We start from the raw sequence: 12,156 nt of genomic DNA, 5'->3' as shown, positions 1-12,156 counted from the left end.
GTGCTGGTTTTTGTGCCTTCTCCGTTATAATCGCTGTTTGTCAGCGGTGCAGGTCGCCTGCGGTGCTGAGCCGAGGTGTGTGTGATGCTGTGGGCAAAAAGAGCCTGAATGTGGGAGTGTGGGGGAAAACGGGACTGGGGAGGCTGACCTGACTGTGCTTGTGAACAGCAAGATGATGAGGATGGGGAGGGAGAAGATGATGCTGAAGTCCAGCAGGAGTGCCTGAAGAAATTTTCAACCCCTGACTATATAATGGAGCCGTCTATATTCAACACATTAAAGAGGTGAGTGTAACCTGATGTGTGTTACGGTGTGTTAGAGGTGTCACTTTGTATGGAAATGTGTGAAAATATATAAATAGTGCTGTTGTTTTCCCTTTAAATTTAGAGTTCGATTGTTTTTTAGTTTTAATATGACTCAGTGTGTTCTTTTGTGATCCTTTCATCAGGTATTTCCAAGCAGGAGGATCTCCAGAGAATGTTATCCAGCTCCTGTCTGAAAACTACACTGCAGTGGCACAGACTGTCAATTTGCTGGCAGAGTGGCTCATTCAGACAGGTATGATATGTGATACAGTGTAATTTGGGTCTATAGTCTTTCTTCCATCAGAAATAAATGAATTTGTGGCAAATTTGATCATACACAGGAAGTGGATTGCTGTAAAGTTGTCATCCTGTGTGTGGCTAAATCTCTTGTAATAATAGCTTTATTGCACTTGGAGAATAATGAAGCAATATGTTGATGAAATGCCAGCAAACTGCATTATAAAAGGTTTTATAGTTTAAACAACTGCATAAATTATAGTTTCTTTTAAATTTCATTCAAAGGGCAAGGGTGCTGTTATATAGACAGTATAAACAGTGTTTGATACTTTGTAATAGAATTATATAATCATTATTACATTACCAGAATTATTATATTATGAATTCAGAAATGTAGAACTGCTCATGGCTATTTGTATGTTATTTTGTAGAATACTATCAAAGGTACTGATAATCAGTATATTAAAAGGATGAACTTTAGTGTGTAGTAATGTGGGTTTGTGCCCCAGCCCTGGTATCCCTTTTTTGGTTAAGATACCCCTGCATTTTGGTGTCACACCAGTAACAGTCCTGGGGATGACTGGCATTGCTTTTTGTGTGTCTGATGAGGAGAGCAAGAGAAAGGGACTAGTGTGACCTGCCTGAGATCCTAAGCAGTTTAGCATTGGGGAAAAAATGTGGAGAATCTGTAAACCTGTATCAGCGTGGCTCTGTAGTAGAACTGATGGCTCTCCTCTCATCTTCTCTGTGTTGATAAATTTTGTAGTTTCTGTTCTCATTGGAAAATGTGAGGTACTGCTGCTGCGTTCCATTGGACTGCATTGCATCTGCCAAGTGTTTTATTCCTTCTGTGCAGGTGTTGAGCCAATGCAAGTCCAGGAGACTGTAGAGAACCACTTAAAGAGCTTACTTATCAAGCACTTTGACCCTCGGAAAGCAGATTCCATCTTTACAGAGGAAGGAGAGGTGTGCATGGAATCTCTGTTGCTGTCTCTACAGTGGATGCTTCCTAGATGCCTTCATCTGATGGAGTGGTGGATGGTGGGGGAAGGGAAATTGAATCCTTAAAGCTCAAAGGAACAGCTGGTTTCAGAAAACCTGCTCTATCTCACTGGAGTCCTCAGAGGTTTAGAGAACTTGGAAATTTGGAATGCATCCTCCTTTGTAATAAAGCTCTGTAGAACAACTTGCTGGACTTGTGAGAGGTAAAAGCCTTGCTTTTTATGATCCTGACAGCTAAATATTCTTAAATTTCTCTCTGTTGCTCTGATCGTTTCAGACTCCAGCCTGGCTTGAGCAAATGATAGCACATACCACATGGAGAGATCTTTTTTACAAATTGGCAGAAGCCCATCCTGATTGTTTAATGCTTAATTTTACTGTGAAGGTACTATACTTAAGTGTAATAAATAAGAATATCCATAGAGGGCTAATTGTTCTGGCACTAAATATTAGCTGTGGTCTTGCTTGTATTTTTTATGTATTTGTGCTAATACTAATTAGTAAAAGTATGCCTTGGTGGGAGGACTTGTGCTACAGGTTGCAGTAAGTGTAATTTCCCAGTCTGAAGTACTGTTTTTTCAGTTTTTGTTTCTTTTTGTTTGTTTGTTTTCCTTTACTATCTGTTCAAAAATTCTGGATTTCTGCTGCAGTGGAACGTTTCAGTCAGTTTTTTATGTTTCTGTGAAAAGAAGAGAACATTATATTTTGTTGTGCTCTGCTATATTTTATATCATTATGCTTTATTTTTGCTACATCTTTATTGGTTTCCTTTTCTGAAGACCACAATATGAATTCCAGTCAGTGTATGCAGAGGTGCAACGTAGATTCTGTGTTCTTCTAGATTTGTTAGGATATGAGAAATACAGCTGTAAATAACACACGATTTCTGTGATGTTTTTATTTTTATAGCTTATATCTGATGCTGGGTATCAGGGGGAAATAACCAGTGTTTCAACAGCATGTCAGCAACTAGAAGTATTTTCCAGAGTCCTGCGTACGTCTCTGGCAACAATTTTAGATGGAGGAGAAGAAAACCTTGAGAAAAACCTCCCTGAGTTTGCTGTAAGTTTGGGGTTTTGGGTTTTTTCCCGTTTTATGTGGAAAAAGAAGTGTTCTGCTCTCTGGTTAGGAGATACAGACCACTGTGGGATTGTAGCCAATCTTGATGTTCTACAAAAGCCTATGAAGAGAACGTATAATTGAGTTAAAACCTAGAAATTTATGCTTTTTGGTCATTCTGTGACCAAAAATTCCTTGGGTTGCTTATGTGACACTTCTTACGTTATTGTAAAAAGGTGTAGGTAGAAATGTTGTCCGTCACATTTACTGCAAGATCTAAAGATTAGTCTCGTCAGTCCCTTGACAAATGAAAATCATTCTTTTCTGATCCACATCCGTGTGAAAGTTGCCATCTGAATCAACCCAGCATATGTTCTGTGTTGTGAAATAGCACAATGATTTTCAGAGGGCTTTGAACTTCTCTAAGTGTTTAAATACTGCAGAGAAAGTACTGAGCATAAGTAGAATACATTTTCCTCTCAATTTTGGCATTTAAGAAGTGAAGTTCTCAATTCAGCCATTTCTTTTTGCATGGTTTCAATCTGTTCTGTACTTTCCTCTTGGCTGTTGGGTTTTTGGCTCTGTTGTTTAGTTGCATACACTTCGGGGTTTTTTTCCTTTGCAATTTTGCTGTTTGTTTTTTTTTCTTCCCCTTTACTCTCACGGCAATGTAATCACAGAAACACACTGGGATGTTTGTTGCTGACTGACTGGTGAGGTTTGTGCTGTGCTTTCACAGAAGATGGTGTGCCATGGAGAACACACGTACCTCTTTGCTCAATCCATGATGTCCATCCTGGCCCAGGAGGAGCAGGGGGGCTCCGCTGTCCGACGGATCGCTCAGGAGGTTCAGCGATACGCCCATGAGAAGTGAGCGGCGGCTGTGGGATCAGGGAAATGTAACTCACCAGGATCTGTAAACTCTGCTGGCTTTTGCTCATTCTTGATTACCTTTAACCAGCAAAAGGAGAATTTTTAGCTGAAACAGTACAGGGCTGGTAGCAGGGCTTGAATTTGTGGAACAGCAGAAAAATTCGGTGTTCTGTACCAGGGAGACCTGAAACTGGAAAAGCAAAGACTTTTAAGTTTCTGTCTATTAAGAAATATCTATTTTTATTGTTCTATGAACATTTTGGAAATAAACAAGGCAAACACAAGCCTATTTTCTGGAATTACCCTAAGGCATTACATCCCATAGAATATGCCCTGTTGACTCAGTGAGACTTCATCTAAAATATCTGAATTAAGAGAATAAGTCAGTGTGTGTGTTTCTCTTCCTGCAGAGGCCATGATGCCAGTCAGATCACCTTAGCACTGGGTACTGCAGCCTCCTACCCCCGAGCTTGTCAGGCTCTTGGGGCAATGCTGTCCAAAGGAGCTCTGAATCCAGCAGATATCACTGTCCTCTTCAAAATGTTTACAAGCATGGACCCACCTCCAGTAGAACTGGTCAGTAGTTACCTGTTTGTAACCTCTGAAACTTTATTTCTGGTACAATAGCACTTGGAAGTGGGATGCCTTGTGCTAAGTGTTGTATGGACACAAAAGTTAAATTAGCACTCACCCCTCTGTGGGGGGTGTAGGTAATTGTAGGTAATGTCTAAATGTGAAACTACTACTTGCATTCTGGTTTGCATTAGGTTATTGGTACTTTTGTTGGAGTTTTTAATCATTCCGAGTTGTCTTTTTACATGTAACTAAATTAAATGAAATTTACTAACAAGGGTTTTGGTAACAAAAGGCAAGATTTTGATACTCTAGCAATATAGTCTGTAACTGATGCCTTTTTTTCCTTTTTTTTTTCCTGTCAAAAGTCTGCATCTCTTCAGAAAACTGTTCAATGTACTCTTAAAGGAAAATGTGTTATCTGGCTGTATGCAAGGTATATCAGATGCAAAAACTCCATTCTTAGTCACCTCTCATAATTCTCAGGCTCTGATAAACTGTTCATTCTCTTCACAGATTCGAGTGCCTGCATTTCTGGACCTCTTCATGCAGTCCTTGTTTAAACCAGGTGCTAAGATCAACCAGGATCACAAACATAAATATATCCACATACTGGCATATGCAGCTAGTGTTGTAGAGATGTGGAAAAAGGTAATGTTCCCTTCTGTGAATAATATTATTTTTACCTACAGCAGCCTGCCCGTGCTGAAGAAAATACGTGGTTGTAAAGTTGCTCGGTTTAAAATAATGTATTCAGCTTGATTTACTTATTTTAATATGACATGTTCCTGCCTGCAAAGGAGGTGATTAAAAAGTGTCGATCCTGATCAAACGAAGGTCTGAGTACACTGAGAAATAAATAAAGCAAACATCCTTATACTCATAATTAATTCTCTTAAACTTGCGTGCGAGTCTAAATTTTGAGACACCGGATGCAATCCTAGGCTTATTGCAAGTTACAACTCCTTTCCTTAAATAACCAAAAGCATCTGCAACTTTTGCATTCAAACATTGCAATAATTTTGCAGAACAAGAGAGTCAGCATCAACAAGGATGAACTCAAGTCGACCTCAAAAGCCATTGAAACCGTTCACAATCTGTGTTGCAATGAGAACAAAGGAGCATCAGAGCTGGTTGCAGAACTGAGCACTCTCTATCAGTGCATCAGGTGAGCAGAGAGGCTGGGAATCTCTCATGAGGACATAAATCCCATCTTTCACACACAGCTTGTCCTTCTTGGGTTGCAGAACATATTTTTCTGTGCCAGTGCAGAAAGATGGCAGATTACTTTGGGTTCTTAATAAAACTTGCGTTTATTTTTCCTGCTGCTGTGCTAAAGTGATGTCTCTCTCTCTGTAGGTTCCCGGTGGTGGCTATGGGTGTCCTGAAGTGGGTGGATTGGACGGTGTCAGAACCACGGTACTTCCAGCTGCAGACCGATCACACCCCAGTTCACCTGGCGCTGCTGGATGAGGTAAGAGTGTCTAGAAAACTTGGCTGGAGAGCAAGAACAGTTCTGATTCTTGTGTAACACCCAGTGCACTGAGTGCCAGTCATTTGCAGTAAGGCAGTAAATATGCAGAGATGAATCTATTCAGCGTTAATTATTTGGTTTTGTCAGCTCAGCATTTATTTATGCCAGGAAAACTTGGGCATCATAGAAAGAAATGATGGAATGCTTTTCTAAATTAATTTCTATCTGGGACTGGACATCAGTGTAAATTCGTCTGGTGCATTGTGTTTTAAATTGTGGTTCTGAGGATGTCACTTTGCTGTTTTGTTTGCAGATTAGTACATGCCATCAGCTTCTTCATCCCCAAGTTCTACAACTTCTTGTCAAGCTCTTTGAAACAGAACATTCGCAGCTGGATGTGATGGAGCAGGTGATTCTCAGAGGATTCTGTGTTTTTGCTACTTCACATCAGTCACTCTTACCCAGTTCAACAGCTTTTGCTCTCCCAAGAGCTCTAATCTAGAAATGGTTAAAATGTAGCATGGCAGATGTTGAATAAATTAAACTTGCACACTTTGGAAGTTCTAATGTGTTGGCTCTTCCCTCCCTGCACCACCAGCTGGAGTTGAAGAAGACTCTCCTGGACAGGATGGTTCACTTGCTGAGCCGAGGGTACGTGCTGCCTGTTGTCAGCTACATCCGCAAATGCCTGGAGAAGCTGGACACGGACATCTCACTCATCAGATACTTTGTGACAGAGGTCAGCAGCAAAAACTACTGCAGATAAGTTTAAAATGAGCTGCATGTGTTTTGGCTATTCAGAAATACTTCAAGTTCAGGTCAGATTCTAAGCGATGTCTCAGTGTTCACCAGGATGTGATTTGGTCCTACTGATCCTGACTTCTGGAAGTAATAAGGTGCTCAACAGAGTACCACAAGAATACATAATTAATTACTTGCACTTAGGACCTTTTGTTCTCCGTACAGCTACTTGTATGCTTCCAAAACTGGTATGTGAATTAAATCTTGTCCCTCCTACCCCTGTAAGTGGAAGAATCATCAGTTTTTGTCTGCTGTTTCAGGTGCTCGATGTGATTGCTCCTCCATATACCTCAGACTTTGTGCAGCTTTTTCTTCCAATCTTGGAGAATGAAAGTATTGCAGGCACTATAAAAACAGAAGGTGAACATGACCCTGTCACTGAGTTCATAGGTAAGTCACATTTATTCCTTGCATACCTGCTTGCATTTGTGTCTCTTACAGCTTGCAAATAATGTTTAGGAGGAAGATTGCGAAAAATAGTAACCAGCTATTTTCACAGACAACTTCCCTTTTAGGGGCCTGTGTTTAGCAATTTTCCTGTAATCAAGAATCTGTGGGTAGTAGTGAAGAAAGTGAAGATAAATACTGCTTTTTGGGAACTAGCACGGCAGCAGGGAAAGGAGAGGAAGGAAAGTCATCTGTCATAATATTATATTCCATCCTAAACCAAAAATATCTGTCCAGGCCCTAAAATCCTAATTATTTACATAATGCAGAAATCCATATGCAATTATATAAATCAGAGAATCATAGTAACGTACTGAACTGTCTCTTTTTTTTCTCTCCTTTTAAGCTCATTGCAAATCTAACTTTATTATGATGAACTAAGTAGTGGAAAACATCAAGAATGCAGACAGAGCTCACGATCACTGCTTTGCCATGCTCTCCACCAGTGAGGTTCTAAAACTCGGCAACGCAGCAGCAAAAAAAACCCAACACAACCAACAAACCTAAAACATGGAGGAAAAGGTTGAAGGGCATTTGCTTGACTTGCGTAGTGACCTTGAAGTTCTTATCAGAGGAGTGCTTGTGTTTCATATCAGAGAACTGTTCCTGTCATTTGGAAAATGGAAGGATACCAAAGGCTTTTCTGTTGTTACACAAATCCATATAAATCAATGTTCTGAAGAGGATGGATATCAAGAAACAGATTTATTTGAAAGAACATTATTTTGGTTACTTGCAGAATTTGTCACTGATTCTTTGTGTAATAAACAAAATCTGAAGAATGGGGAAGGCAATTCCTACTAAAAACACTTTGCAGATAGTTCTCTGAATAGGTCTTGAATGCTCTAGGCTTTGATGTTGCAAGTTGTAAAAAACAGGAATTTGTGGGATTGGCTCTGTGCTGCAGCAAAGCCCTAATGCCTGTTTCTCCCCTTGGCATTATATTAGAATTCTGAATATCCTACATGAAAACAAAAAACCTGTTTTGTGTAACACAAGAGGAGTTGTAACAGTCAAGGTTAGTTTTGCATTAACAGATGAATTCTATGGGAGTGTGTTACCTTTCAGAATCTATTTTTTGCTAAATAGATGCATCAGATGTTACTGGTAAGTTTCATTACCGTGTCATTACTGTCCCAAAATATGAATGTGTGCTGAAATTTCATTACTGTTTGTTGTGGCTTTGTTTTTATACTTATCTCTACTCTGTCCTGGCTGATGCCAAACAGTGAGAGATACACCCAACAATATAAATTACCTTTAAATAAAGGTGTTTGTTCTTTTCCAGCGATGTCTTTCAGTTTCATTAAGAGGACTCATTCTCTCTGTTCATGGGACTGAATTCCTCTTTCCACCCCTCACTTTTAAACAAACAAGCACATTTTGCATTTCCAAGCACATTTGTTTTCTGAAGAACCTACTTTCTAAAAGACACTGAAATTCTAAGTCCAGCTAGATGTAAATGAAGGCACCTGAAAAGGGCAAAAGTTGCTTATCTTTGAATAGAAGATTTACTATTATTCCAGCTAACTCTCACCATTTAAACTTGCATGAGACCTAGTCTTCATAATTTAAGTAAATTGTAACATTAACAACAGAAACTATTCACCCTATAGGCAATCAATTTAGGATGCAGCCCTGTACAAGCTCTTGGTGATAATCACTGCAACTTTGCCAGCAGTTTAAACAAGATTTATTTTTGCTTTTCCGTGTTCAGCTTGGTATCACTTCCTCTAAACAGTTCCTCTGCACTGCTCCCTGGAGATGATTTTTAACGTGTTAAACCTTTTGTGATGCTGTGACCATGTTCATACGCAGGTGTTTGAAGCAGCATCGTTGCTGTATCAACGTGTCCATCAGGCCTTTCACAAGAAAAAGACCAGTGAAAACAGCAGCATCGAGGTGGAAACAACTACACACATGCATTAATAAGCTCTTATAATAAATACCCAGTCACATAAGAGATAAATATGTTTATTAAATGCAATTAACAATGCCAATTAGTAACATTGGATATGGCACTGATTTGTCAAATTAGTGAGGAGTTCTGGGTTATGGCAATTTAGATTTTGCCTCTTCAGAAGAAAAGGGCACAATCACATATTAAAGCAAGAAATTTGAGCAAAGACTAATTAGTTAGGAAGTGTTTAGACTGTCTTTTGGTCAATTTCCATTATAGCATTTTGGTGGATAAAAGCAACCTCATCATTTGAGACTTCCAACACCACTGTTTCACCAGGAGGTCCAGGAAAGAGGGTTTAATATTTTGAATTTATCATGTCCAGACTTACCATGGCTTTTGCATCATTGCAACATCTTTGGTTAGTATTGTCAGAGCATTTAAAATAAGCTCTAGACCCAAATATTGAGTATACTTTTCCAATACCTCTACATGATTTGTATTTAAAAAAATAGATATTTACATGTACAGATTCTGTAATTCAGTCAGTGTGATTTTAATACTGTGCATCAAGGTAGACAACTCCTTCACGGGTGAGTTACTTCAAGATGTAAATAATTATCTCAAGGCAGTTCTGTATTTTTTGAAGGCATTGCATGTTTCATCTGGGCTAGTTTTGCAGAACTGCCTGATGGTGTTGAACTGTGAGAGTCTTAGGCTACTATTCTTTAAACAAAAAGAGGTTGTGCTAGGAAGCTTCCAAACAAAGCACCTAAACAAAAAGGTGTACCATGTAGAATCAAGGAAGTATAGGATCTCCATAGGCACAGTCCTCTTCAATAGCCAGATTGTAGTCTGCTCCTCTTCCACCCTTATAGGCACTTGTCACAATCCTCAGCCATCCTCTTTCACCCTGTAAAGGAATTAATTTGCATTGTAAATTAGGAAACACAACTGTAGAAATTGTATGTTTTGTCTGCTCTGCCAAAGCTGATAATTTAAGTGAATGTAGGAATTCACTCAAGCTGAAGTGTAACCCTGGATTCATATGGAGCAACCTGCTTTGGTGAATTTAGATCCTACTCATCCAGTTTAGTATGTGACTGGATTTTTGCCCACAACTAACAGCAACTTCCAGTTGCCCGTAACAAGAGTTGCACACCCTTGAAAGGTAGAATTTGGGATAGAGCTGACATTACTCCAGTAGCTTTGGCCAAATATTCTTGTCTTCAGATTAGCTGGGTTTCATTTTTAAACTACTAGTCTAGTTCAAAGACAGTTCTAACTTCTATATCCACAGACTGTAGCTTTGCAAGTGACAAACCCCACCTTCCCTCCAAAGTCAAAAGTGTGTTCCCATGTCTCCTTACCCAAGGCTCACCCCAGGAGTTACGAACTATCCAATATTCTATCCCATTCTCCACTCCCCAGCCAGCCACAGACACGATGTGATTCACTGTAGGTGAGGGGTTGTACTCAGTGTACAGTCCCCCCGTGTAAGCATCCAGCTTTTCAGTAGCCATTATGCCACAGCTGTAAGAAAACAGAGAGAGAAGTTTTCATACAAGGGGATCAGGGCAGGGACCTGGCTAAAAACCAATTGGTTTTCTTGCATTTTGAATTCTGAGCTCAGTTTATGTACAAACTGAAGTCTGCATATTAGTGCAGAACTTCGTCACGTACTAGAGTGAAAATGTACACTGAGTTTCAAGTATTTCACTCCCTATATTACTAGTATATAAACATTTTCTTTTTTACCTAATTGGCCCATTAACATAGATTTCTGCCATCATTTTTTCTCTTCCACTGATAGATCCATAGTCAGCAACTTTCCAGAGAGTGTAGTTCTTGATCACATGGCATTCTCCAAAAGTGACACAAGTTCCACACTGGTTGAACTTCTTACACTCTATAAAACAGAGGTGAGAGTACCACTGCAGGAGGTTGCTTTTCTTCAAATGAAGTAATAGTCAGACACTAAGCTTTTATAATTCAATTGAGGCAGATATTAATAACTTCAGAGTAATTATTAATACATATTCTCTCTGGTGAACTCAATTATTTTCTGGAAACCACATTTAAAGTCCCTATTGTCACCAGTTACTGTTCTTTACTTCGTAAGTGCTTCATTGAAGACATAGAGAAACCATTCCAGTCATACATGACCAGCCAAAGGTTAAATTTCTCCTTTGTTCAGCTTGAGGTGACACTTGTAAATATTTCAGTACATTAGAGATTGTGTGTCACAGATTTATGAGATTAAGTTAAAGCAATCCAGCTGTGCAAACTTGCCTGAGCATGATTTAGTGCTACGCTGTCTGTATGGAGTAGGAGACACACACAGGCCCGTAAAGAAAACCTGTTCTGTCAGTCAAATGGCAGGAACCACTACTCTGAAAACCCAAGAATACACTAAACCTGGGAAGAAATCCTACAACAAAGCAGAGACATCCTACTTTGATCCTTGGCTTGGTAGTTGTTGCAGGTCTCGTCGGGAATGCCGTGGTCGTGGGCATACATCCAGACCCCAGAGTGGTCCCCGCCCTCGCAGGACCCGGCGTCAGCACAGTCGATGACATTCTGGACAGACAGGTAGGCAGAAGGCCAGGCACCTTTCCTCTTGATGTTGATTCGGTCTGTAAGGATAAGAAACTGGGGTTTGTGACTGGCATGCGTGGGTGGCTACACACTGCAACTGGTTTTGAAACTGCTTCCTCTTCATTGAACCTGTAACTGTTTGCAGACAGCAGCACTTGTGGTTGGAAAAGCCTCTGCTGTCTGCAGTGAGGAACACAGCATGACCTAATTCAAACCAGAGGCTGAGTTATTATTGTGGGTTTCCATTAGGAGGGTTTTTTTCCATTAAAAACTCAGCAAAAACATGCAGATGAGTAAGCTCTGTCTAAAGCCTTGAAGAGCCCTAGACCTCTTTTAATTTAAAAGAAAACTGAAAACTTCTGGATCTGATTCCTGACTTTGACAGCAAAGAGTTTTCAAATACACATCATAAAAACAGCTCTGACCAGTATTTTACAGGAGTAGAGATTTATGTGTAAGACCATGCATAAACATAAGCCTGTGGAGCCCAGGTTGCTGGCTCTGAGAGACAGTCTTAATGCAACAGAAGGCTTTCAGAGTGATCTCCTTGCTGTTACATCAGCATCTCACTGTTATCCTGCCATCTCAGACAGGCACTGCCACCCTGCTGCCTTATTTTGTCAGAAACAAGCAGCTTACTTGGCAGAAAAGCTTCCTGGAGTATTCATAAACTGCTTCTCTGCATTAATAGCCTTAACTGCTGCCACTGTAATACTTCAAATCCTATTAGTACCAACAACATTCAAACATTCTCGACAGAACTAGGAGCTATCATCCCACCCTAATCTTCTGCAAGTTGCTGTATTTTACCTATCCTAGTACTTCACTCCATCCTGGCAGGTGTCATACATGTCCATATCCTTGTACTGCCTAGGACTCTATCCTGC

The 12,156-nt window shown here is 40.0% G+C and overlaps 2 protein-coding genes across 2 annotated transcripts in view; one reads left to right on the top strand and one right to left on the bottom strand.

Moving 5' to 3' along the window:
- Nucleotides 1-130: 130 nt before the first annotated feature.
- NELFCD (negative elongation factor complex member C/D) lies at nucleotides 131-8,058 on the top strand. The gene is made up of 14 exons (XM_017734622.1): nucleotides 131-284; nucleotides 449-558; nucleotides 1,399-1,508; nucleotides 1,822-1,929; nucleotides 2,454-2,606; nucleotides 3,343-3,473; nucleotides 3,887-4,052; nucleotides 4,566-4,700; nucleotides 5,078-5,217; nucleotides 5,409-5,523; nucleotides 5,837-5,932; nucleotides 6,122-6,262; nucleotides 6,585-6,714; nucleotides 7,118-8,058. The coding sequence occupies exons 1-14, from the start codon at nucleotides 253-255 to the stop codon at nucleotides 7,150-7,152; spliced, it is 1,602 nt and encodes a 533-aa protein (XP_017590111.1). The 5' UTR covers nucleotides 131-252; the 3' UTR covers nucleotides 7,153-8,058.
- A 671-nt stretch (nucleotides 8,059-8,729) lies between these two features.
- CTSZ (cathepsin Z) overlaps nucleotides 8,730-12,156 on the bottom strand; it is a gene marked incomplete at its 5' end in the record, with an annotated part of 4,259 nt that continues 832 nt past the window's right edge. The window contains 4 exons of the mRNA XM_008636328.2: nucleotides 8,730-9,584; nucleotides 10,042-10,204; nucleotides 10,430-10,580; nucleotides 11,128-11,307. Coding sequence (XP_008634550.1) covers nucleotides 9,471-9,584; nucleotides 10,042-10,204; nucleotides 10,430-10,580; nucleotides 11,128-11,307 — 608 coding nt within the window. The remainder of the gene's footprint in view (nucleotides 9,585-10,041; nucleotides 10,205-10,429; nucleotides 10,581-11,127; nucleotides 11,308-12,156) is intronic.

This window comes from Corvus brachyrhynchos, unplaced genomic scaffold (genome assembly GCF_000691975.1).
Source record: "Corvus brachyrhynchos isolate BGI_N302 unplaced genomic scaffold, ASM69197v1 scaffold10, whole genome shotgun sequence".
Taxonomy (NCBI): Eukaryota; Metazoa; Chordata; class Aves; order Passeriformes; family Corvidae; genus Corvus; species Corvus brachyrhynchos.
Note: the sequence above shows the minus strand (reverse complement) of the source record. Positions and strands in the feature narration are given on the sequence as shown.